Here is a 25,778-nt window from a genome sequence, read left to right on the forward strand (position 1 = left end):
TTGACTGCTGCCACTAAGGTAAGTGCGGAGGCTTGCAGCGCGCGATGCAGGTGACCGTGCCGGCAACCCACACACACCCCACCCCCCCCTCCCCCTTTGGGTGCCCTGTGCTTTTTGCCGTGCTGCCCCCAATTGCCATCGCAGGCTGCCCGGCCAAGTCCCTCACCATAGAAAAACAGTAGTGAGTGACTTGGATTTGCAAGACCCAGACCGGGACCTTGGGGGTACAGATGTCGTGTCATTTTTGAAGGTGTCAGGTCTTCTCCCTCACCACCTAAAGGTCCCCTGCGCCTCTTTCACGTTTCTCCTTCTCTTTCTGCCTCCCATCTGTGACCACTGACCAACCGTGGACCTCTGACCTCCCTTTTTTCCCATCCCGACTTTCTGACCTCCCTTGTGGCTTCCTTCACTGCGCTCGCTCAACCTCTTGCCTTTTGCAACTTCTCACAAAGGCCTTCCACTTTCCCATCTCTGGATCTACTTTCCCCAGCAAGGTTCCATTGTATTTCCTCTGTTGGAGAAACGGCACGCCTCTCTGTCTTTTAACAACTTTATAATCTTTTCTGGAACTGAGCGAACTACCCCTTTGGTCAATCCATCCATCCACGTCAAACCTCCCCTCGAAAAACGAAGCTTCCCCTTGTCGCCGAATCCAGTCACACCGACCAGGCCAAGAGAACCTCTTCCTTCTTTCAACCGTTCACACACTCGTTTAACAAACGCACCTCCCCACGGAAGCTGTTGCGTTCTCCCTTCTTCTCGTCACTCAACAATACCGAACCATCACAAAACCACGCAACCACAATACCATCAACATGAAGGGTAAGCACCTTCCCCATACAAACAGTTACATGCGCCTGCGCCTGCGCCAGTACCAGGTTCAGCCTTGCCTAGCCTTCTGCCATGCTCAAGGCTGGCGGCAGGCGCATTGTGTGGTCATCAATGAAGCAGACTTGCTAACTTGCTACCAACAGCCATTATTCTCGTCGGCGGCTTTGGCACTCGTCTTCGCCCTCTTGTACGTACATCACTCTCCCTAGCTTGAATACACGGCATGCGGCAGCAGCACCAAACCCCCGCCAGTTGCTGCCATGCCTTCCACACTGACACAACGTGGTGCTGACCTACTTTTCTCAACGCGCAGACCCTCACCCTCCCCAAGCCCTTGGTCGAGTTTGCGAACAAGCCCATGATTGAGCACCAGATCGAGGCCCTGGCTGCCGCTGGTGTCACTGATGTCGTCCTTGCTGTCAACTACCGCCCCGAGGTTATGGAGAAGCACTTGGCGGAGGTGGGTCTTACACTGAGCTACCCCTCTCAAGCTCTCCTCGACATGTAAATATACTGACATCCTTCCCCCAACAGTACGAGAAGAAGTTCGGCCTGAACATCACTTTCTCCGTCGAGACCGAACCCCTCGATACCGCTGGCCCTCTGAAGCTGGCCGAGAGCATCCTTGCCAAGGATGACACCCCTTTCTTCGTCTTGAACTCGGATGTCATCTGCGACTTCCCCTTCAAGGACCTGGCCGAGTTCCACAAGAACCACGGCGATGAGGGCACCATTGTTGTCACCAAGGTCGAGGAGCCCAGCAAGTACGGTGTTGTTGTCCACAAGCCCAACCACCCCACCAAGATCGACCGTTTCGTCGAGAAGCCCGTCGAGTTCGTCGGTAACCGCATCAATGCCGGCATGTACATCCTCAACACCAGCGTTCTGAAGCGCATCGAGCTCCGCCCCACCTCGATCGAGAAGGAGACCTTTCCCGCTATCGTCAAGGACGGTCAGCTGCACAGCTTCGACCTCCCCGGCTTCTGGATGGACGTTGGTCAGCCCAAGGACTTCCTCACCGGGACCTGCCTGTACCTCACTTCCCTCACCAAGCAGGGTTCCAAGGAGCTTGCCTCCCCCTCAGAGCCTTATGTCCACGGCGGCAACGTTCTGATCGACCCTTCCGCCAAGATTGGAAAGCACTGCAAGATTGGACCCAACGTCACTGTCGGCCCCAACGTCGTTATTGGCGACGGCTGCCGTCTTCAGCGCTGTGTCCTGCTGCCCGGCTCCAAGGTCAAGGATCATGCGTGGGTTAAGAGCACCATTGTCGGCTGGAACAGCACTGTTGGCAAGTGGGCTCGTCTGGAGAACGTGACCGTCCTCGGCGACGACGTGACGATTGGCGACGAGATCTACGTCAATGGCGGCAGCATTCTCCCCCACAAGAGCATCAAGGCCAACGTCGACATCCCCGCCATCATTATGTAAACCCAACCGAAAAACTAAAACATTATACCCGGGCCTGGACGAACACTCTGGGGTCCGCGCTCTTCATACTTCTTGTCTGCACGCCTGTTCTTATCGACTTTCTAATTCCAAGTTGCGATACGATTCACCACTCCACTCATGAGTCTCAAACTTTAAGAAAGGGGGGCAGAAACCAAGCACTACATTTTTGTCTGGCGTCGGCAGGGGAATCATTTGGCGAGCACAGAAAAGCATTTGGCTTTGCGATGTTGCTGTTTTTTTTTTTTTTTCTTGGGAAAGATGATGGTCCCACTTGTTACGAAATGCAGACGAACGGTGTCGAGGATTGTTCCCAGCTTGAAGGATACTCCCTCGATGTGTCGTGGACACGGGAGACTCCGATTGTGGGGTCCTCTGTGAGACAGATGGCAATAAAGATGATAACTGTGTATTTGAGGTCCCCTAAGCAGTCGGTGACAGTTTCTCGTGTTGCTCGTGCATAAACCATGCGAGTATCTCGTGATTTGAAGTGGGGGGGATAGATGACGGATCACATTTGCGCGTTCACTGGGCGGGTGAGGGAGTGAGTGGGCGCGATGAACAAGGCAAGCTGACTTGATTGGTATCCTGTCTAAATGAAATATCATCCCACCATCCAAAAATAGGCACGCCTTCTTTTATCTTTTCTGTATACCAAGTACTCCGAAATCTCCAAGACAGATGTTCTACATCCTTACTCGACATTATCACGCACCCAACCCCTCGACATCTCGACGGCCTGCTCCCACTTTTTAAACATTTTCTGACTCGTCTCCTTGTCGAGCGAGGGCGTGAAGATCTTGCGCCCCGTCTGGTTGACGTGTTTGAGGTCCTCGAGCTCGTTCCAGACGCCCAGAGCGAGGCCAGCGGCGATGGCGGCGCCGAGGGCCGTGGTCTCGCGCATGGCGGGGCGGTCCACACGGATGCCGCTGATGTCGGCCTGGGACTGCATGCAGAGGTCCGAGTTGGAGAGGCCGCCGTCGACGGCGAGGTTCTCGAGGGCGTGGCCCGAGTCGGTAGCCATGGCGTCGAGGATGGCTTTTGTCTGGTAGCACGTCGCCTCGAGGGTCGCGCGGGCAATGTGGCCTTTTTGGGTGTGCGCTGTGATGCCGACTGACGGTTTACAAGATTCTTGTTAGTCATGGAATGTAAGGGGGGGGCCAGGTGAGTGAGTGGAGTGAATGAGTGATTTGGATCGAGGGGAAGAGACTTACACAGGGTTCCTTTGGCGTCGTCGATCCAGTACGGCGCAAAGAGGCCGCTAAAGGCCGTCACGAAGACGACGCCGCCGTTGTCCGGTACCGTCTCGGCCAGCTCCGAGATGCGAGACGAGTCCTCAACAAAAGAGAGGTTCTTGACGAGGAACTTGACGCCCGAGCCCGCGACCGCGATGCTGCCCTCGAGGGCGTACACGGGCTTCCTGCCTTTGCCAAAGTCGTACGCGACGGTGGCCAGGAGACCCGACTTTGAGATGACGGGCTCGTCGCCGACGTTGTAGAGCAGGAAGCAGCCCGTACCGTAGGTGTTTTTCGCCTGGCCGGGGGAGAAGCCGCACTGGCCGACGAGGGCGGAGGACTGGTCGCCCAGGCAGCCGGCGATGGGCACGCCCTTGAGCACGCCCCGGGCAAAGGAACCAAAGGCGGTCGGGTCGGAGGAGGGGACGATTTTCGGGAGGCGGATCTTGGCGGGGTCGATGCCGAAGAAGGAGAGGAGGGTGTCGTCGTATTGGAGGGTGCGGAGGTTCATGAACATTGTGCGGCTGGCGTTTGTCGAGTCGGTGACGTGGACGGCCGCGTCGCCCTTATCCGCGCCGCCGTTGAGGCGGTAGATGAGCCACGAGTCCACAGTGCCGAAGGCGAGGTGTCCCGCGTCGTAGGCCTCGCGGACGGCGGGGACGTTGTCGAGCAGCCAGCGGAGCTTGACGGAGGACGGGTAGGTGGACAGGGGTAGGCCGCAGAGGTCCTGGAGGGCGTCGGCGCCGGGGCGGGCGCGGAGGTCGCGGACGAGGGAGGTGGTGCGGGTGTCGGGCCAGACGACGGCGTTGTGGAGGGGTTCGCCGGTGCGGACGTCCCAGAGGACGGTGGTCTCGCGCTGGTTGGTGATGCCGACGCCACGGATGTCGGCCGGGGAGTGGCCCTGGGAGGCGAACTGGGCCATTGCCTTTTCGACGCATTCTTCGACCGAGGAGAGGAGCTCGAGGGGGTCGTGCTCGTGCCACCCGGAGCGCGGGTAGTGGTTTTCAAACTCGATCTGGTGGCTTGCCACGGGGTCGCCGAGGCCGTTGAAGATGAGGAAGCGCGTCGAGGTCGTGCCTTGGTCTATGCTGCCCACGAACCATTGTTCCTTGAGCTCTTCCTGGGTCTCTGTGATGCCGGCTGGGAGGTGCTCGGCCGGGTCTGCGGCCACGCGCGCGCGTTTGGGTTCTCTGGTCTCGGCCATGGTGTCGATGTCGATTAGGCTGCTATTTGGGTAGCTTGTTGGTAAGTCAAGGAAGAGGAAAAGAGAAAGGGGGGGTGACAGAGGAAACACAAGGGGTATCCGAGGGAAAAGAGAATGGAGACAAACAAGGACCGAGGGAAGGGAATAAGGCGCAGGACTAAGCAAGCTGGGGCTCTGGGGACTTCAATGGGGAAAGGGGAGGGTCGGGGGTATCACGCGGAGAGAGAGAGAGCAAAATCGACAATGGCCTGGGGTTGGGTTGTCCGGGAATAGTCTGCGCGCAAAGCAAAGGGGGCCGTAGGAGCCGGCGTGGGTGGCGTGGCGGGGCGGAACGGGACGGGGACAAGTCGGGATCGTGAAATTTCGAGATGGAACACGAGACGAAGGGACGTGGAGTGGAGATGTGTATATGTGTGTGTGTACAGGTATAGGTTGTGGTTCTTGTAAGGATGGTGACTGACTGCCTAGCTAAATATGCCTTTCGTCGAGGAGGCTGGTTGGTGGTGGTGGTAGCACCGGCGGCGGGAGACTGAGACGAGGTATTCTCGGGCTGTTCGTCTCGTGAAGCTCCTGCGTCTGCCAAAGCTGCGTCTACTGCAGCCGCACGAACACCGTCACCGCCGTCAATCTTTACCGTGACACTATTTTCTAGGGTCGTCGTCGTCTGTTTGTGCCGCTGGGCCTGCGGCTGCGACGACAAATTTCGGACGGACATGTGCGACGGCCCCAGCTTTGCGCCGGCGCTCGGCATGATGTCAGAAGCGGGCGTGGGGCGTTGATTGGAGGAAGAATTGAGGGGTTTTGGCGTCGCGCGAAGCTCCCGCTGCGGTGTGCGACAAGGAGCTGCTGCTGCAGTAGTAGCAGTTTTGCACGTGTATTCACCAGTGTCACAAGTCTCTTCAGCACCGCCGTGAATGCCACGCTGCTGGAACGTCCATGGCCGTGGTGGCTTCGACCTTGACCTCGACCTCAACCTCAGATCCGACCTGATGAGCGTGTGCGTGGTCACCACCGGCTCGCTGGTACCGGAGACGACGGGACTCAGTCTGGGGGTGATCCTGGGGAGTGATTGGGGGGGTTTAAGGACGCGTGAGAGGATTCGGGGATGCATTGGGGGGGGACAGGGGCCGGAGACTGGGTCTCGTAGATCGAGCTTGAGAGAAGCTCGGGAATCGAAGGATGCTGCATATAGCAAATGACAGAGGCAGATGTCTGTCGAAAGATTGCTCGGGCGTCGTCTTCGCGACGTTTGGCACACTCGCGGTGAAAAAATCCGACGTGCATTTGATGGAGATATGGGGCACTCGGGCATGTCGGGGTTTGAGTACCGAGAACCCCCATATCGCGCGATGGGTCTGCTGGGGTCTGGGGTCGAGGTTGCTTCACCGAGGTGAGGATGATGAGAGGGCTGTCACCGATACCAGATTGGGAATACATCATAGTCTTGGATGGGATGAGAGAGCTTGTCTTGGGCTGGTAGGTGAAGCAATGCTTTTCACGGCCTTTTCTTATTCATATACTCCAATTACGATGGAGATGATGAACTTGCCTAGCACCCTAGCTAAGAGCCTCAGGTACCCACGAAAGGTTGGCAAAGTTTCGAGATGCAAATGATTATCACTGCTAGAACAATAGCTCCGTATGGTCTCGTTATTTTTGGACTTCCTCGTAGGTGCTTTACTAATATGTCGCAAATTTGCCTCCGAAGTTTGACTTGCTGTGGTTGGCGCACTCACACCATTTCAGAAGCTGTACATGTCTTTTCAGCCTCGGCCAATTTCCATTTGGTTTTGACTTCCGAGCTGGTCATATCTGATAGGGGGTTTGAGCTACCTAGTCTATGTTACGAGCGTCGAGACGCATAGTCGGATAAACAATACGTGTAACTACCCAAGGTAGTTCTCAGCAGAGGAAATCCTCAGAAACAAGTCTCAAGAATATCCTTCTCCTTCTCAAAGGGGCGCCAATCCCATCATCACCCTTTGAATACTTGAGATAAGACTTGAGCTTATAGCCAAAATAGCTTCAATATTTTGCTCCACCAATTATTGTGCAAAGGACCAGAGTCAAGGCTGAGGTTGCGTGAGTGAGTAGGTGAGTGGATGCATGTAAGATCAGGTAATGGCGAGGTAAGAAGTGCAGTTCAATGTTGGTGGCCATCAATCAAACGCATCGTGGCTTTTCTATGTTTTTCCAACCATAGAAACAAGCTGTGTTGATGAGCTCACAAGCCGGGTATAGACGCCTGCGTTTAGCAAGATATGAAGCACCTTGCGGGGGGGACGGGGCGGATTCGGACTTTCTACTATTTTACGCGAGAGCTCCCTATGGTCAATGGCTTGTCCTTCGAGAGAGTTTAATTGGAATTAATGCTATAATCGCGAGGGTCACGTACTTTCTACTGAGAAAAGCACCCAGGTGCATTTGTTTCTATCTAAATGAGAGATCTTGCTTTGACGTAAGCCTTGATTTCACATACACGGCAGAATGAACAAGTCTTATAAAGGACTGCATATGTGCCAACTTGGTAAGCCGGTCTTCTGTGAAATTTGTCCTTCAAATTCAATTGCTTCGCTCGCTCGACGACTTTCGTTGGTCGAATCGTTGTAAACTCCCATTCTCGTTGTACTCTAGAGCTCAATTTGAATGAAGTCTTATAGTCTTTCAGGTGCAATTGAGAATTTGGAATGTTGTCGTGATATACCTTAGATGAAGAGACGACCAGACTGCGTGATCCTCTCGAGGTAAGATTCATACCTGTCACTACGTACGTTATGGGAGAATGGTTCAGGGTAGAGTAGTTGGGCCAAACTAGTTAGGCGTGCCCGAATACCTATTAGTCTCTCACATACTCGACCAAGAGTTCTGTATATTTTCTACGAGATCCTTGGGAAACCGGTGTATCCAAAATCCGCCGTTATTTCGACTGATTCTGTAGTCATCAGAATCGAATGGTGACTCACCGGGGTGAAAGAAGGTGGAGGATGGAGTCGCAGCCATTGACACTTGGCAGAGAAAGAATTGATGATGATGACTACAGGGTATCTTTTTGCCAGGAAAAGAAATGGCCTGGTTTTCTGCAAGGAAATCGACACAAAAAATGGCAAAAGCTCAGCATTCGAACTTGCGAGATTCGTAATGCCTACGAAACCCCAGTCGTAATTTCTTGCCAGTCCGTTTGCTACTCGGCTCGGCTATTGCAGCTATATGTGCCATAGCACATGTGGGATTGTTCTTTCATGGTTCATAAACGACGTTTGGCACATTCTGGGTTTGAGTTGTGGCACCGGGTGCAATGACACCTGGATGGGGGTGAGAAGTCTGGTTGTTGGCGCATCGTGAAGCCTCGGAAAGTCAAAGCTGAATACGACCATGGCAGGGAAGCGTCAAAGAGAGGGAAACAGTCTCTCAAGGTTATGTGGACTTTGTCAAAACCAATCGAGCTTAGTGGAACCGACTGGAAATTGGCTACAGCACATCAATTTGAACGACAACATTACTCTGTAGATGATGTCCAACACGTCGACGACTCGAATCAGCCATATGCAGGGCAGTTTCAGTTGTCGAGCAAGTCACTTCCTCATAATTTGATAACTCCTGTAGGTAAGCGGTTCGAATAAGCGTTTGTCTTTTGCTAGTGTTGCTCAAAATTTACCTGCTGTCCCAACCTATGACTATCCTCTGTGAGCCTAGAAGCTGCCACACTCCTAAGACAAGAACCAATATTTAAGGAAGAAGGACCATGAAAGTAAGCTCTCCGAATTAAATACTATCTGGCTTACGGAAATAGCATTTATGAAGTTTGATTCTCATACGTGTTGTTGCTTCGTCAAATATAACCAGCAATCAAGCCCGAAACTTTGGCATTATAGAATGAAACAAAACCGGCGGAATCTCAGTTTCTGGGTGATGCGGGCATCAAGAAGAGAAAACGGTGGTGTTGCCTACCCTGGGATGTAGATTCCAACAAACCAAACACAAAAACAACCTCCAAACGCACCGTTCTACATTACCGGTGAAAATCCAAATAATTTGAGCGAGGTCATGGCCGTGAAACTTTTTGACGACTTATAGCAAGGTTTGAAAGGCTTTCTGCTTGGAAGGTTGAGTTACCCGACCCAAGTTGAAACGGACGACCGGGATCATGTTGGGTACTGTGGATGCCATAATTCAAATCTACAGCTTTCATTTGAACATTTCATATTATTGACTAGGTTCTTGAAGGGAGATCGTATTGCGAGGTTCCTCAGGTTGATGTCGCGGTGGACAACCACGTCGTCCCGAACCGAAAGGCCGGAGGACTTCACCAGCCCCATAAATTCAGCGACCCCACCGCACCGGCGAGCTTTGACCACACCCGGCGCTGGGCCCACCGGCCGCAAATCCCTACCCCACCAACCCCTCGGTGCTTTCACTGCCTGCCTACCTTACCTTAGGTACCTACATTGAGTGACGCTTCCCTGCGACAGGAAACCCAAAGCTCCAACATCCAACATCCAACATCTGACGAGCGACCAACAAAAAAACACCGCACAATGGCAGCGACGACAACGACGTCCACCTTCCCGTTCCCTCGGGAATACTCCTTCCCGCCCTTCTTCACCCGCCAGACAAACCTCACAACGCACCACGCCCAGCTCGTAAAGTGGTCCGACCTAATCCTCTCCTACTGCCGCCACCACCGCCTCTTTAAGCTCTCCCTCGGCGCCGCGATCCCCTCCTCCTCCTCTGCCGCCCTCCCCCACGCCCTACCAAATCACAATGCCAACTCTCCTCTCAACGAGCCCACGACCTTCTCCCCCGCGACGGCAACATCCTCGGCCGCCGCCGCACCCGAGGAGCTCTTCCACAACAAGACCCTCAACAAGCGTCTCAGCCTGGCGGACGCGCGCGAGGTCCTCGAGTTCATGCGCAAGGACGGCCGCGCCGAGCCGTTGCCGGCCAGCACCGACATATTTTGGGTCTACTGGCGCACGCCCGACGAATGGGCCGCCGCGATCGAGGGATGGATCGACGAGACGGCGCAAAAGGGCGTCGTCTTGACCCTGTACGAGCTCACCGAGGGGGAGAGCACGAGGGGCACAGGTGGGCAAACGCCTTTTTTTCCCCTTCTCAAGAAGATTCGCGATATGATGAGACCGGGAGCTAAAAAAAAGGTTTCCGTGTGTGTATAGACTTCCACGGTATCGACCCGGATCTCCTGGCTAAAGCGCTGCAAATCCTGGTGAAGCGTGGCAAGGCCCAAATTTTTGGACAAGAGGACTCGCAGGGTGTCAAGTTCTTTTGATGTCTCTCTCTCCCCTACTTGCTTGATGAAAAACGACAATGAGACAAATGGCCTCCTTTTTTGCGAATCTCTAACTAGACATACCACGTTGACACATTATTCCTCGAGCGGTCGTAACGAATATCAAGTCCCAAGGCCTACACCCGCGGTCAGCCACCCTCCAGTAAAGCATACACAACTCCATGCCAGCGCGTATATACTTGTACAATCCACAGCCCCCTAGTCATCAAGCTGAGCCAAACGACCGTCATAGGCCGGTGCGAAAGAAGATCCGGGCGAGGTACTTCTCATCAAAGGATACTTGCTGCTTCATAGCAACATCCAATAGCCAGTCGGCTGCGACGATGCGAGGCTCCATGTGGCCCTTGCGCGCCATTTCCTCAAACTTGGGCCAGAGGGACCGCTCGTCGGCGCTGTTGGAGCTGAGGAGATAGACGGGCTCTGGTGGCGCGCCTCCGTCCTCCTCTTCCGTCGTTGGCTTGATGGTCGTGCCGCTGCGCGCGCGGTACAGCTTGAACATTGCTCCGTTGGCCTCGGCAATGGCTTTGTAGCTGTCGGGTCCGTTCAAGATGTTGGCCGTACAGTACACGGGTACAGTCCACAACAGCTTGCCGAGATTCGCTCTCGCACGCGAAACGGCCGTCTCGAGCTTGACGCCAAACTTGGTTTCGCTTTCCTCGTCGTTAAGGAGAAAGTCGTCTGGGTCGGGGGCCTCACCCCTTTCGAGTGCCTCGTCAATGAAGTTGGATGAAAGGACGGTAGGCCCCTTGGCCAAAGTTTTGAGGAACTTGACTGTCCGTACCATATGGGGGGCGACGAGATAGTCGCATGGCTTGTCGTCTTGTACTATGAGGATTCCCATGTCGCGAAGTTTTCGCTGCGACTTGTTAGCCATGAAACAAAAAGAAGTTTACAGGACTTACCCTCTCCGCATCCTCCTTGGACTTCGCATTGACCCATCTCGTGAAGCCCGTCAGCACAATTCTCATCTCGACCTCTGGACGTAACGATCTTCGTTTCTTGGATGGCCTTTGATCTCCATCCTCCTCGTCCACTTCCATGGCCTGTGGTGGACTCGTTGTGCGTCCTCTTTCCCTGTCAATTTGATCGGCAGCACGTTTACCACCCCATGGACCCTGCTTATCCTTGCTACGTTTCTTCTCCTTTTCGTACAATGCAATATCGGGAGCGATGCGTTGTAGGTTGGTGAGAGCCTTGCTCTTGGCGCTTCGGCTTCCGGTCGACATTTCCGAGGGCGTCTCGTTCTCCTTTCCGCGGCTGCCTTTTCTGGGGCGTACAGGGGTCATGAAACTGTCGTCGATGGCCTCTTGACTTTTATCCTCTTGCCTGCCAATCACAACGCCCTCAGCAGGCCCATGCAAGTATGAGTTCTCCTGCGCAGCCTCGAGAATCTTGCGCTTTCTTGCCGCTTGGGGCGACAACCCCTCCTCACCACCGGGGTAGTATGTTTCTCGCAAGCAGTACTCATCGAAGAAGGTCTGACCAATTATCTCACCCAGATTCGTGCGAACAGGAAAGTGGGAATACTTGGGGACGGTGACTCTCTGCATCTCACACTTGGCGTAGCTCTCTTCAATCCACAGGTGGTTGACCGTCTCGATATTCCAGTCCTTGGCCGCTTCGTACTTCTCGCTGCTGCTCCTTGCTGTGATGAGGTGCGTATTCTCGGCCTTCATCGTCTTGGTGTAGGTAGCGCCGGTCGTCTTGATCAGGTTTTCAAGATATATGCGAGCATCGCCACCGTAGTTGGAGAGACAGATCTTGAGATCTTGGAATCCAGGAATGCCGTTTCTGGGAACTGGGTAGTGGAGTAGGCGGCGAAGCGGGGACGTCCACTCATTGTGCGTAATGAGGTGGTAAAGCCACGAGAGATTGCCGATATCCTTTCCTGACTGCGCAGCCTTGATGTACTGTTCGCCGTCACGATACTGGCAAATGAAGTAGTCGCAATCGTCAACATGGTCGACCACTTTGCCACCGCCGTTAACAACAAGTTGCTTGACAACTTCCAGCGACCGTGGGGTGACGCTGAGGTCCCATGAAAGCATGACTTTCTTGTCCCGAAATATTGTGGCCGATTTGCGAGGGGCATCACTGACGTAGTTGGGACTGGTAGAGGTCGCTCCCTCGAGTTGGTGGTATGTAGGAATTTGCACCTCGCCCTGATTCTCGGGGCGGCGAAGGATTTCGGGATCGGGGAGCATATAAGGATCTTCGGGGATTCGTTTGCCAAGCTTGAAGCAATCTTCGAACCTAGGGTGTGTGAGGGGTTGTTCAAATCACAAGAACGGCAAACTTACCAGTGGGGTAGAATGACCTTGCATTTGAGGTCTTTTTCCTTGGCGATGACACACTTGGGATCTTCTATAGACAGAGCGCAGATATGAGTGGTCTGTCGTGTGACTTCGGCGCTTTCCATGCCGCCCATGGCCAACGTGGCGCCAATAATGGTCTCCTTGTCGATTTCGGGCAGGCCAGCAGTTGTAAGCATGACCTTGGAAAAGAACATGCGCGGATCGGGGGAAAATGGCCGGACCTGTGCCTGCTTGTTTTTCCTGACTGATGCCTTGATCCAGTCGGTATTGACGACTGGGATCATGAAGGCCTGGGTTTCGGTGAACTGGGCAAAGTCGATTGTGTTGGAGATGATGTGAGAAACCGTTTCGAGTCTGAGGGAGCCATCGCGTCTGGGGTCGAGAACGGTTCCGCCGCGGCCCTCCACGATCCCAGCGTACTCGCTGATTTCTTTAGGAGCTAAGTGAGCGCTCGGCACGAAGGCAAAGACGCATTCTGCGAACAAGCCCTTTGCCTGTTCAACCATGGTTGGCGATCGGGTGAGGCATGCGATTGGGAGGAGCTTAAGAGCCGGCGGGCGTCGAAATTGGGGTCAGGGCATTCGCAGAGCGAGATCTGAGGGGCCTTTCGAAGTGATGTTTGCGTAGAATGGCCTGTGTGGGTGTAGACAAGTGCAAAGGACGAAGGCGATTTTGACGCGAATTTGTTAGCGACGCGGCCGGGTGGAGGACGCGAGGTGAGCTCGCCGTCACGTGTAGCTTCCGGACAAGGTACATTCGTTTGTGTGGGCCCTGAACCATAAGTGAAGTATTGATACCTTGTCAATTAAAGGCGCGATGGGACGCGTCCAGGGAAGCGGCCGCCAACCCGCTGGCACAGACGCTTCCGCTACAAGCCGCAAACCGCCCAGCAATGTGATGTGACATTCTTTCCCGAAAACAAACTGCAAGCTTGATGCGACTACAGTGACATTCGACAACACCATGTTTCTTCAAGTGGCTTCAATTACAAGTCTTGATTCCTGAAAACGCTGACAGTGTTCGCTGCCAAGTACCTACGCTCTTTCTAGGTAGCTGGTGTATGCCTGAATCGAGCACTCGCGTCTGCAACGGCCAAACTCAATTGTTGCACCCAAAACGTCATGAACCCTGCTATCATCCCATTGATAGATAACGGCTTTATTCCTTATTTCTAGTTTACTGCTGCCTACTCGGTCATGCCAACCGATGCTACAGACCTCTGTTGATTGCAGTTTGCGCCTAAAGACTCGACTTGATCAAATCGGCAGCCCGCTCAGCAATGCCATAGACCGTCGCCTGAGGGTTGGCACGCACCGTGATGGGCACGATGGAAGCATCAGCCACCCGCAAGCCACGGATTCCATGCACGCGGAGCTTCTCATCGACGACTCCGCCAAGCTCACGAGGCATCATGGAGCAGGTACCCGTGAAGTGATGAGCGCCAACTGCCGTCTTACGTACGAACTCCTTGGCTTCCTCGAGATCCGTCAGGGCCTTGGCCGGGTTGCGCTTCCCCTCCGGCTTCAGCTGACTCCGAAGCGGCTCGCTTGTGGCGATCTTTTCCAGGAGCTGCAGGTGTCTGGCCAGGACCTCGACGTCGAATGGATGCGATAGATAGGCGGGGTCGATGGCGACTGCGGGCGATTCCAGGGACGCAGAACTGATGTGACTCGATCCCCGTGACAGTGGATGAGCGAGGAGTAGCGCTATCGTGAAGTACTTGTCCTCGCCAGGCGGCGGCGGCGCCATGGTTCCGTCTCCGCTGAACAATGCGAATCCCGGCAACGTAAGGTAGTACCCTGAGGGCTCCGAGGATGACGTCAGGACGGATCGCACGTATGCCTCGAGGGCCTTTGTGAAGGCCGGCGTTGCACTCGTTTTGGGGGCGCTCAACTTGTCGAGAAGCTGGGTCACATCCTCGCCAGCGGGCAAAGGAAGCTGTGCTGTCGCTACAGTACCGCTTCGCGAGAACGGCCCAGTGCCCTTACCATATGCCTCCATCGCAGCTCCAACAGCAGCGGGCTCCTGACGGATGATGCCATCCATAGTGTCGAGCTCTGGAAGTGCCTCAAAACTTGCGCCGACCATGACGTGGTTCTGCAGATTCTCACCGACGTGTGGGTTGTCAAGAACGACTTCGATGCCGAGTTCACGAAGAAGCTCTCCATTGCCAACGCCAGAGAGTTCAAGGATTCGAGGTGAGTTGAGAGTGCCAGCAGTCAACACAACTTCTTTCTGCGCTGTCGCCCTTGTTGTTTCGCCATCCTTGGTGTATTGAACGCCTTCGGCAACGATCTCGCCGGCATCTGACTTGAAGACAATCTTCTCCACTAGGGCGCCGGTCACAACAGTCAAGTTGGACCTAGACTTTGCCGACTGGAGATACGCACTGCCTGCGTAACTTCTCTGCTTTGTCTCCGGATCTATAGTGTCCGGCGTGAGGCTGCTGCCGACTCCCTGGCCACTCAAGGGGTCGCAAGAGTCCGGGAAGCCCAGACTGCGGATAGTATCTTGCCAGATTTTGGGCCAAAAAGACTCCACGTTATCCGGCAGAGACAGCTTCAGCGGCCCTGTTCCCTCACCAGAGGCAATGGAATAAGCCTTCTTGGAGGCTTCATTGAACGTAGGCCAGTCCCAGCCAGGGTTGCCCAAGCTGGCCCACGCCTCGACATGGGACCGCGTGGTGATGGTAAAGGAGAGGCCGTTGAGGGCACCTGAGCCACCGAGGAGGCGACCTTGGGGGACAGCAATCTCACGACCACCCAGGCCATCCTGCAAGTGATTCACTATCAGCAAAGCCGACTCCCAAAAAGCAGCTGCTAGTCTCAGAAGCACTCACTTGGGGCACCGTTCGGAACTGCCAGTCAGAGGGCGTCTTGACAAGACTGGGACCTAGTGCGGGAATATTGACTCGAGGGTCCGCCGTCTGGTCTTCACCCGCCTCGAGCACCAGGATTTGGACATCCGGGATCTCAGACAGACGAGTGGCAATTACTAAGCCGGCAACGCCTCCACCCACGATGATAAAGTCGTATTTCGCAGCCATTTTGAGAGAAGATGTGATGAGTATCGTAAAAACGAATGATTTTGCAAAACCGAGAGACTTTGTTGGAACTCTGGTCACTGTTAAATCATGGCAGGTCTCCGAGCGCGAGACATGTTAGATTGTGCAGGATTGTGTAGGATTGTGTAGGATTGCGGCAAAGCATTAGTCGCCGTAGCACCGAGCGCTCATCCGGCATCTCCCCCAGGGGCGGCCGTGTTGCACCGACATACGACGTTGAACCGGCCAACCGTTTTTGGTACCGTTCAAGCAGGTTCCACTGCAGGGTTGCATCCCTACGACTTTGTTTCTGCACCAGGGGGTTGGCACTTTGGGACGCAGACCCTCTCACTTCCCCGACCCCCCGGTCAACCAGTGTCAAGGGAGAACCTGGTCGGTATCCGGATATCAAGGTTATCGAGATGACCCATGATCGTCACGGCGCGATACTGAAGTATGTACCTTTGATCAACGAGTACAACTTCCAGAAAACAATGGAAGACGTTGCAAAGCGTGCTGAATTACATCCCAGTTATTGGGCACTAGTCAGTTTCTGTGGTATACTATTACCCCTCAGGTAATTCAAGACATATTGTCGCACAATGGACTGGGCCCAGCCAGGGCACTAGGCACCATGTCAGGTTCGGATGACGGCTCGACTGGCGGGTGTTTATCGAGTCCTAGTTCAGGTCATGCTATGGGTGGCAGACTTCAAGAGAGAGCGTCTCGAACTTGGACAATCTGACCAAGTGCAACACACAAACTTCATCATGAGTGTTATTTTCGACTCCAGCTACCAAGCCGTCCTGGTCTACGGCCTTGGACTCCTTTGCGGCTTTGCTGTTCATCAGGGAATCTTCATTCATGGAGAATGGCATGTACAGGCACCCCAGATTGCTCTCGGTCACTTGTGGCTTTTCTCTTGTTTCGCGGCTCTTAGCCGTTACTACAAGGGCTCAGCTGTTGGTGATCTATGCCACTCACTCTTGATACTATTCGTCGGTTATCTGCCTGGACTTTTCACAAGTATTACGCTTTACAGATTCTACTTCCACCGTTTGACAACTGCTGGCTTCAAAGGCCCTTGGTACGCCCGCATCACCAAGCTGTGGCACGTCTGGGCCTGCAGGAACTGCAAGAATCATCTGCTCTTGGAGAATCTACATGAACAGTATGGAGATTTTGTGAGGACAGGTAAGTGGCCATCCGAAACAATCTTCTTGATACCTAGACTGACTGGTTGGCTAGGACCCAGCGAGATCACTGTTTTCCACCCCGGAGTCTTCATGGCCGTGGATGGTCCCCGGTCTGAATGCATCAAATCTGAGTGGTACGACATTCTGCACCCCGATCGTGCGCTTGTCACAACACGCACCAAACCCATTCATGCCGCCCGACGCCGTGAATGGAACCGTGGGTTCTCGGCACAAGGTATGACCCCATAGATCTTCGGGATCATGAGCCTATCTCTGACGAGCCGTGCCGTGCAATAGCCCTTGTCCAACACGAGTCAAAGATTCTCAAGTATATTGAGCAGCTGGACGCTTGCATCGAGGCAGATGCCAAAGCGCACGTTGCTTCCGAAGTGCGAAACCTCTTCTTCTGGTTTGGGTTCGATGTCATGGGAGACTTTGTCTTCAGCAAGTCGTTTGACATGCTGCACCAGCAGCAGTGGCATCACATCATTGTGCGGCTGCAGCGTGCCCTCTCGCTTCTGGGACCGTTCAGCCCTGCTCCATGGCTCATCCAGGTCGGCTTCAAGCTGGGACCGCGTATCAGCGTTCTCAAGGACTGGTTCGACATGGTCGCTTGGTGCGAGCGGCAAATGCGTGCCAGACTTGATGATGGAACTCCTAAGCCAGCTGTTCCTGATCTCGCCTACTACTTGATGGAGCTTAACGACGGCCAGACCGAGCTCAATGATCGGTTGCCATGGCTCTTCGGTGACAGCTTGCTCGCAATTGTTGCTGGAAGGCAAGTTTCATCCTCGTACCTGGAAATCGGTCAGTTACTGACAGACCCAGCGAGCCGACAGCCGCTGCCTTGATAGGTATCTTCTGCGAGCTGGCTAAGCATCCCGAGCACGCCGACAAGGTCTATGAAGAGTTGGAAGACGTCGACGCGACCAATCTCAAGACCCTCACAAGCCTCCCGCACCTCAATGCCGTCATCAACGAGGGCCTCCGCTTATACCCAGCTCTTCTCACCGGCGGGGCCAGGAAGACCACGGAGAACGGGGCTACGATCGGTGGGACTTTCATCCCACCCGCCACGACAATCATTGCCCCGCGTCACGTTATATCCCGAAGTAAGTAAATCATAGGGCGGCTTGTATCAGTTCTCAGCTCACAGGTTATCAACAGGGGAGGACTGCTTTGAGCGGGCCAATGAGTTCATTCCTGAGCGATGGAGTACGCGGCCAGAGATGATCCGCAATGTTGCAGCTTTTGCGCCATTTGGAACAGGTATGGCGACCTTCTCTCATTGTCTACTATCTGGTCAACTTGGTCGGCTAACCCGTCTTCAGGTCATCACAGCTGTCTTGGTCGTTTCCTGGCCACTGACACTATGAGGTTCGTTGTTGCGAGACTTGTGAAGAAGTACCATTTCCGCCTTGCACCGGGAGAGACGGGCAACCGCGTCTTTGACGAGGTTCGGGATCAGTTTACCTCTAACCCGGGGCCCCTGTCGCTGTGTTTCGAGTTGAGATGATAAGACTATGTTTAGACAATACACTATATAGTCATTTAGAGTTCAGCCAAGTTTCCAACATGCAAGTCTTGTCATTTTTCATTTTTTTTATAAATGCATTTCCAATTTTGAGTTCTTGATTATTGGCATATAAAAGGATTGATGCATTTGGTTATCTCAGGCCGCACGTGGTGTAAAACAATGAGCTTGCTTTCGTTTGTCCTGAACTATTTCAAGCAAGGCTAGTGTATGGCCAACCATTGACACCACTGGTCAGCAGCTGACCAGATTGGATCGTTCCGGCACCCTTTTTGAGCTCTTCGACGTCCCAGTTGGCCCAAACAGTACGGCCGTTGAGGAACGCCGCTTCGGGACTTGCCAGCCACACCGTGAAGTGGGCGGGTAGTTGAACTGCAGTCAGCGCGTGGGGTGTTAGCACCTTGTTTTGGCCTGCTAGAGCTGCAACGGGAAGGCGAAGCAAAGGGGGGGGAGGGGGGCAGGGAGGTGGGGACAACAGAACCGCACCTTTATCCATGGGGAGAGCTTCGGCCTTGGCGCCACTCTTGGTGAAGATATCGGTCTCGACCATGCCTGGGTGAAGGGTAACCGCAAAGAGGTTGGGGTTTTCCGCCGCCAGGAACTCGATGATCTTGGTTTGGGCTAGCTTGGACGCCATGTAGGCAGACAGGCCAGGCAGAGCAACTGCCGGCAACGCCGTTGTGCCGGTGGTGAGTGCGACGATGGACGCATGCGAAGGGTTCGCTGTGGGGAGGAACACCTTGCTAACGAGGTATGTTCCCTTGGTGTTTGTCTGTCATGTGTAAGTGCTCGGGCCTCTCATTTCTTTCTCCTTCACTGCCAGTCTCCGACTACCTCTCTCCACTTGTGGAGAGGTCTCGTCAAGGGTCGTTTGATTTACCTCAAAGCTCTGCCACCAGCCGTCGGTAGCCGATTCCGTGACGGGGGCCGGGCTGGACACATATCCAGCGGCCAGAACAAGAATATCCCACTTGCCGATTGCGGCTGCCACCTTGGCCAACGTCTGCTCGTCGGTGATATCCACGGCGTGAACGTCGCTCTGCACAGATGACGGCAAGGAGGCGGCTGTCTCGGCTATGGCGGCCTCTGTGCGACCAAGGAGACTGACTCGAGCGGCCCCGGCAGCAGCAAAGGCCAGGGCGGTCTCTCGGCCGATTCCACTACCCTTTGAGAAAGAAGAAGGTCAATGAGGGTCCAATATGATGGATGCATACTCCGTACTGGCGCGATATAGAGTTGTGAGGGGGCAAAAAGTTCCGATATTTTGGTCCAGGGGCCAGGACATCTTCGGATGTGAAGGACGCACAGTTCATCACAGAGGGGCCATGAACGGGGTAGGCTGGGTCGAGGCCCGAGGGTCGAGTTCAACAAGGAGAGGGTAATGGATATATCGTGGAACTTACCGCGCCTGCCACAATGACCGTCTTCCCCGCCGCACTGAGCTCCGGACGGGAGGGCGAGATAGCCTCGTAGGTGTCGTTGCGCCATGTTGGCGTAATGGAGGGCAGAGGGGGTTGCATCTTTAGAGATGTTGGAATGGGAAAGTTCACCAAGAACGGGAATATGTAGCGTCAGGCTTGGACGTGGCGGGTTTTCAGCGAGGCCGAGGGCGATGGAATATGGATAGGTTGAGTGAAGTGCGGTTTTGGGTATAACGGGATGCCAGGCTCAGTCGAGCTATCGCGAGCTAAGGCCCTGTCTTTTATCCCCCTCGATGAGCTGAGCTGAGCTAAAGTCGAAGCTCGGGCCGTTGGTGACAAACTCAGTGATATGTAGCGTTGCGGCGCAGTCGCACCTGAAGGACCATGACCTGACGGACCGGTTGGTTGGTTGGGCGGCGGCGTTACCTGCCCAGCTTCCTTGGAGGAATCAAGGATGCAGGTGCAGATGGCTGACTGGTAAGCAACTAAAAAGCGGCAACGGGCGTATGTCTCCACCGACAACTCGGGTTGTTGGTGAAACTGAGACCGACCAAAAAAGTGACACCTGTGCCTCGCATAATTATCGGCGAAGCAACGCAAACCTCGCTGCAACATGACCATGGTCGTACCCGTCAAGGTCAGGTACGTTTCCCCCTTAGAAGAAGGTGCAGACCCGTGGTGGGAAGCATTGCATCCAACCGGGATAACGAATACACGGCGGTGCTGCTAAAGACTACTTTCTCTTCTCTTTCACATGGTTGCTTTGTGGCAGTGTGGGACTTGGTCTGCTGTGTACTACGTATACATACGTATACATAGTGGCCGGTTGACAAGGGTCCCAGAAAGTTTGATAGAGCAACTTGCAGAAACTCCACTTTGGGACTATCCCCACTCTCGAAGCTCTGAATAGACTGGGGAACGGTTGACCCTGAAATGAAATGGTAGAGCGGAGAGGGCAAGGAACGGGAGCTTTCCCAGAGGGGACTCTCGTTGGACCAAGAAGTCTTTGGGACTGGCAACTCGACAACCCTTGGGGGTTGATGAGGCTGTGGAGTCCCCATCACGTACATATCGAATTCCGATCACATCTGAGAAGAGAACGGTCATATGGGAAGACCATGGTTCCCTATCGATATTACCCACACGTGCAACAACAGCAGGCGGGTGGTTGGTCCTGAAAGACGAGACTGTTAAGAACCAATGCCTACGGAGTATTACTATTCAACTATCATGCTGAGCATGGCAAGTAGGGGGGAGGGGATGAAATAATGCAGTGTCATGCGAGCGCAGAACCCTTACTGATCTGATCCATGCCATCCTATCTTGTCTCCCTTCGATCAGATGAGCAGAAGTTTGCCCGGCAGGCTTACCAAATGGGTGGTGTGCAGGAGGAGAAATCATGGTTCGGCAAAGTAGTGCAATGTACGGATACATAATGTCATACTTACATGGCCATCTCTTACTCTCGTTTTCGAACTAGTGTCAATGGGCCGGCAGCACACCAATATGCCGGGAACTGCCGCAGAATAGCGTCACATTGACGTGCGTCTCATTTTCTGGTTCCCTTTCGTCCACTTCTCCTTTGGGATTTCCTGGCCGTGGTTGATAGTCGCGGGAACCACGTTTCGTCTTTGTGGGAAGGGACTAGAGAGCAAGAGGGTGGTGGCATGGCACCCGGCGGCTTTTTGACGCCATGAGCGTCGTTCCCGCACCCCCCATAAGAGATAAAGGCATCCCCCGCGCGAGCTGTGTGGCGACGGCAGATGTCCATCGGGCTGATATCCGGAAACTCCTTCTCATTGATTGCTGGCTTTCCAGACGACAGAAAGCAGAGCAGCTGACTGGGCCCAATCACATCACACTTTGAAAGGAGAACATTCGCCCATCATGCCCGGCGCTGGCTCGAGAGGCATGAGCCTCTTGGCTTGGATCGTCATCTTTACCGTTGTCGATGCCTCGTTCTTATGTCTGCGGGCTTGGTCTGCGAGAGTGATGAAAAGGTCATTTTACTGGGATGACGGAATGATCATCTTTGCGTTTGTAAGTCCCATCACTCAGTCTTCAACCGCACCGAACTAACAATGACAGGCCAACATTATTGCGCTGGAAGGCGTTGTCATTTGGGCCATTTACAATGGCTTGGGCAAACACACTAGTGAATTGAATCAGGATGAATATGGTGTTCAATTCAAGGCAAGCCAAAACATCTCGCCCTGATCGTTGTATACTTCTAACATGCGCCTCCGACAGCTCATTCTCGCCAGTGGTGTCACATGGCTCCTGGGAACCGTCTTCATCAAGATGGCCATCCTGTGGCTATATACTAGAATCTTTTCCACCGCAAAGTTCAAGCGCTGGTCGTACATCCTCATGGGCGTGACGGGCGCCTACGGCGTCGCGTTCCTCATCCTGTTCATGAGCAGATGCTCGCCCATGTCGCAGCAATGGGCGCCCGTCGAAGGCGGTCACTGCCGCGACATCACAGTCGACCAGCTCATTTCGGTGACCATCAACATCGTGGTCGACATCGCCATGACCGCACTGCCGATGCCGGCGCTCTGGGGTCTTCAGATGCCCCTGAGGAACAAGGTTGCCGTCAGCGCCATGTTTGGCATGGGCGCCGCGTAAGTAGTTCCTGCTTCCTACTCGTCTTCTCTCATGGATCAAGCAAGAGCTAACTTTCTAATTTTTCAGAACAATCGCAATCATGATTTGGCGTCTCATCAACACGATCACTACTATCGGTGACGTCGACTTCGTCTACAACCTCCACGACATCGGCCTCGTCAGTCTCCTCGAGCTATGGATCGGCATCATCATCGCCTGCCTGCCGACCCTCGGCCCCCTTTTCAAGACATACATCAAGCCGGCCGTCGCCAAGTTCGGCTCCAAGCTCACAAACCCTTCGACCGACAAAGGCCAGATCAACCTCAAGGATCTGACGAACAGCAGCGGCGGCAACAGCGCTCGACATCCCCGTCGGACGTACGACAAACTGGGCGATAACACTTCCGTTGTGGACCTCGAGCGCGCCGAGCTGACGACAAAGTGCCAGTTTTCCCCGGGAACCGAGGCGCCCATGGGAAGCAAGCCGGTCATCTACGTCCATCAGGACATTGCGTCGCAGGAGTCTTGGAAGCGAGGGGGGGCGCAGGCTTGAGTCGGGGACCGGGAATTTACGGCCGATGGATGAGATTTTTCGAGATATGGCATATCTGCGCTTCTTTACCGAACCATTTACTTTGTAACTACATAGTGTTTCTTTCTATTTCTTATTTAATACACATAATGCCTCAACAATCAATCAGCAAAATACTAAACGTTCATGTTTGTCTAAACGATACGTAGCCGGGGGTACCTCATCCATGGCACTTGCATCTGCAGACATCGTAAACATTTCGAAGAGACTTCCGGGAGATTTCCCATAAACGAAACCATCTCAATCACTTGCAGCCAGACCTGACCTGGGAATCGTCGACCACTCTCCGGGAAAGCGGCACACTTGAGTCTTACTAGCCCAAAAAACGCCTAGACAGCGTTCCTCGTCCCCATGTAGGACCATGGACATGGGAATCCCGGGTACCACGAGAAGGCCGAGTTTGGACGACGGCGACGACGACGACGACCCAAATCCACGGCGAGGGAGGGGGCAACTTACCCATCTACCATACGCCGAGCCACTTTCCTCCGGCAGTGGGCAGGCAAGTTCATCAGAACCAAGAGTAGTGTATCCGTAGACCCTCTTCGTGCTCGGTGGCCAGCTGCTGATTCCAGCAAGGAAGAAGCTTTTTTTTTGGCCACACGCCTTTCAGAGTCAAAAACGTGGGGCCTGGAGCCCGTCGGATAAGGTAACGGGAACCACATACGAAGTTCGCAAGCTTTTTCACATTCGGGCACCTTGCAAGAAGCTAGTACGAACCCAAGTATCCACATAAAAAAAGTGTCCCTGACTCTTTACTATAATTTTGAACTCTCATTCGTTGCTTGGAGTCCCTGGTCAGATACACGGGAAGTCTGAGAGCTTGGATATAGGCCGAGGGCCATCAACTTCACTGCTTTCGCTGCGACATCACGTAGCACCCACCGGCTCCCGATCTCTTATGGATCACCAAAGTTTGGATCGAAAGTGTCTCCGCATACCGGTGGACCAAGGTACAAAAGGAAAAACCAAGAAATTGACTCTTTTAGACTTCCAGGATGCAGGTCTCGCTCGTCCGGCTACCCAGTTTCGAGCCCAGCGCGAATGCTACGACTCGTAAACGGAAACTGCTTCAGGGAACGTTTCTTTAAGGAATCCATTGCTTAACCCTTTGGTTCGTCTCTGGTGATCAATACTGCGCAAGGTAAATCACTCGCGGAGCCGGGTATGATCGCTCAGGGGTCGGTGCATACCGCAGACGTACTACCTGCCGTTCCAGTCACAGCATGTAGTGTACTTCGCTGCGAGGCCGTCCGAGACTCCGAGACGTCGTCTTGACACGCGGCTTGACATGACCAGGGCCGACAAAGTACCGACTAACAATTTAGACATTCGTCGATGGAGGCATTCAGACTGGAAGTTGGAAGGGGGGGGGGCATGTGTTATCAAAGGTGGATGGATCATGAAGCGGTGAATGTACTCGCGACGATGGACCTTCCCGAGGCCGACGATGTTGTTCATTATGTCGACCTCGGCGGGCCTTTATCAATGGGCCATGAGCGCCCCCTTTTTGATATCAGAAGATGTAAAGAGGGTCTCTGTCTCTCGTGTGCTCAACCGAGGGTGTCGAACCAGACTGTCGGACCTCACTCTCCAGTATCTTTTCATCTCCTTTGCTAGACGCCAGGTTTGTCAGTAGACCGCAGGACGGGACCATCATCATGCAGCAACCAGCAGGCTTCGGGGAGAATTCTCCCCTCATGCTCAAACATGCCTCGCTTGAAGGCGAGATCACGGCGAGCAGCAAGAAGTCCTCCTCCTCCTCCACCTTCATGGAGGTCCTCCGCATACCTCGTCTGATATGGGACTTTACCGAGAGCAACTTCGCCACATTCGTCGTTCCCAACACGGCTTTCGGCCTCCTGGGCGGGCTCACCGGACAGCCCCTGACCTCGGGCCACGCAGCCATTCTTCCCGTCATCTATCGTTTCCCTCTGGTGGTGGCCTTCAACTGGTACAGCGTCCTCATCTTCGACCTGGCCAACCAAAGGGGTCCCGAATCCGTGGCCGAGGACCTCGCGAACAAGCCTTGGCGCCCCATACCTGCGGGCAAAGTCACGCCCGAGCAGACCCGAAAGGCCATGCTCGTGGCCATTCCCGCCGTGCTGGCCTTCAACTACGTGCTCGACGTCTGGAAGGAGGGCGTCTTCATCCTGATCCTCACGTGGCTGTACAACGACCTGCGCGGGGGTGACGAGCTCGTCCGGGACGCCATCATCGCCGTCGCCTACTTCCTCTTCAACACGGCCTCCCTCAAGATCACCATCAGCGGCGTGGCGGCGGCGGCAGCAGCAGGCGCGGCCGATGACGTACACGCACACGTACCCATCAGCATCACCCACGAGGGTTACGCATGGGCCGCCATCATCAGCGCCGCCATCCTGACGACGATGCAGGTGCAGGACCTCAAAGACCAGGCCGGCGACCGCGGACGGGGCCGCGCGACGGTGCCCCTATTCTTCGGCGACAGGGCCTCGCGGGCGTCGCTTGCGGTGCTCGTCCCCTTCTGGTCGTGCATATGCGTCTACGTCTGGCATATCCGCTCGTGGGCAGTGCTGCTGCCCACGCTGTCCGGCGCCATGGTCGTTGTTGGGGTGCTTCGAACGCGGACCCCAGAAACGGACGCCAGAGCTTGGAAGCTGTGGTGCCTCTGGACAATATGTCTGTATTCCCTGCCCCTCGTCGGTGACGGTTTCGTGTTATTGGCGCCGCATCTGGAATAGGGGTGGAGGAGGGGGGGGGGGAAGGTGGCTTGGATGGAGAGAGAAGAGATATTGCCTGCAGTTTACGGATACAAAGGGATATCGTGTATGCAGAGTTCCGTTTGAAGAAGTTGGTTGTTGGAAACCCTTGAAGCTGTACGAGTCATTCGGAAGTTAAGTGACGGCACTAATACAGCATCTCTCCGGCCAAGAGTCGCAGATGGAGCGGAAGAGTTGCTGTGGAGTCCTTCACGTGCGTGATTCTTGAGTTGACAAGGACCGCGAGTCAAGCGCTGGCAAGGAGCGGGCCGCGGGGGGCCAGGATTGCAAGTACGGCGCCA

The 25,778-nt window shown here is 54.4% G+C and overlaps 9 protein-coding genes across 9 annotated transcripts; 5 read left to right on the plus strand and 4 right to left on the minus strand.

The window, feature by feature from the left end:
- Positions 1-815: 815 nt before the first annotated feature.
- On the plus strand, positions 816-2,262 carry CORC01_14140 (mannose-1-phosphate guanyltransferase; the record flags this gene model as incomplete). The annotated part of the gene is made up of 4 exons (XM_022625751.1): positions 816-822; positions 975-1,018; positions 1,145-1,291; positions 1,366-2,262. The coding sequence occupies 4 exons, from the start codon at positions 816-818 to the stop codon at positions 2,260-2,262; spliced, it is 1,095 nt and encodes a 364-aa protein (XP_022467732.1).
- A 712-nt stretch (positions 2,263-2,974) lies between these two features.
- CORC01_14141 (glycerol kinase) lies at positions 2,975-5,830 on the minus strand (the record flags this gene model as incomplete). Its single annotated transcript, XM_022625752.1, has 3 exons — positions 2,975-3,393; positions 3,495-4,738; positions 5,181-5,830. 3 exons carry the CDS (start codon positions 5,828-5,830, stop codon positions 2,975-2,977), a joined length of 2,313 nt encoding a protein of 770 aa, XP_022467733.1.
- A 3,424-nt stretch (positions 5,831-9,254) lies between these two features.
- CORC01_14142 (ESCRT-II complex subunit) lies at positions 9,255-10,006 on the plus strand (the record flags this gene model as incomplete). The annotated part of the gene is made up of 2 exons (XM_022625753.1): positions 9,255-9,804; positions 9,894-10,006. 2 exons carry the CDS (start codon positions 9,255-9,257, stop codon positions 10,004-10,006), a joined length of 663 nt encoding a protein of 220 aa, XP_022467734.1.
- A 247-nt stretch (positions 10,007-10,253) lies between these two features.
- Positions 10,254-12,848, minus strand: CORC01_14143 (BRCA1 C Terminus domain-containing protein; the record flags this gene model as incomplete). The annotated part of the gene is made up of 3 exons (XM_022625754.1): positions 10,254-10,883; positions 10,930-12,280; positions 12,328-12,848. The coding sequence occupies 3 exons, from the start codon at positions 12,846-12,848 to the stop codon at positions 10,254-10,256; spliced, it is 2,502 nt and encodes an 833-aa protein (XP_022467735.1).
- A 733-nt stretch (positions 12,849-13,581) lies between these two features.
- Positions 13,582-15,388, minus strand: CORC01_14144 (GMC oxidoreductase; the record flags this gene model as incomplete). The annotated part of the gene is made up of 2 exons (XM_022625755.1): positions 13,582-15,114; positions 15,182-15,388. 2 exons carry the CDS (start codon positions 15,386-15,388, stop codon positions 13,582-13,584), a joined length of 1,740 nt encoding a protein of 579 aa, XP_022467736.1.
- Positions 15,389-16,155: 767 nt separating this feature from the next.
- CORC01_14145 (cytochrome P450) lies at positions 16,156-18,097 on the plus strand (the record flags this gene model as incomplete). The annotated part of the gene is made up of 6 exons (XM_022625756.1): positions 16,156-16,579; positions 16,634-16,816; positions 16,879-17,374; positions 17,410-17,693; positions 17,749-17,850; positions 17,913-18,097. 6 exons carry the CDS (start codon positions 16,156-16,158, stop codon positions 18,095-18,097), a joined length of 1,674 nt encoding a protein of 557 aa, XP_022467737.1.
- Positions 18,098-18,308: 211 nt separating this feature from the next.
- Positions 18,309-19,635, minus strand: CORC01_14146 (short chain dehydrogenase; the record flags this gene model as incomplete). Its single annotated transcript, XM_022625757.1, has 4 exons — positions 18,309-18,487; positions 18,602-18,887; positions 18,996-19,280; positions 19,519-19,635. 4 exons carry the CDS (start codon positions 19,633-19,635, stop codon positions 18,309-18,311), a joined length of 867 nt encoding a protein of 288 aa, XP_022467738.1.
- Positions 19,636-21,423: 1,788 nt separating this feature from the next.
- On the plus strand, positions 21,424-22,696 carry CORC01_14147 (uncharacterized protein; the record flags this gene model as incomplete). Its single annotated transcript, XM_022625758.1, has 4 exons — positions 21,424-21,576; positions 21,625-21,717; positions 21,787-22,160; positions 22,231-22,696. 4 exons carry the CDS (start codon positions 21,424-21,426, stop codon positions 22,694-22,696), a joined length of 1,086 nt encoding a protein of 361 aa, XP_022467739.1.
- Positions 22,697-24,396: 1,700 nt separating this feature from the next.
- On the plus strand, positions 24,397-25,458 carry CORC01_14148 (uncharacterized protein; the record flags this gene model as incomplete). Its single annotated transcript, XM_022625759.1, has 1 exon — positions 24,397-25,458. The coding sequence occupies one exon, from the start codon at positions 24,397-24,399 to the stop codon at positions 25,456-25,458; it is 1,062 nt and encodes a 353-aa protein (XP_022467740.1).
- Between the last annotated feature and the right edge of the window lie 320 nt (positions 25,459-25,778).

The sequence above is a fragment of the Colletotrichum orchidophilum genome (genome assembly GCF_001831195.1).
Source record: "Colletotrichum orchidophilum strain IMI 309357 chromosome Unknown Scaffold_2000.1, whole genome shotgun sequence".
In the NCBI taxonomy this organism is placed as follows: Eukaryota; Fungi; Ascomycota; class Sordariomycetes; order Glomerellales; family Glomerellaceae; genus Colletotrichum; species Colletotrichum orchidophilum.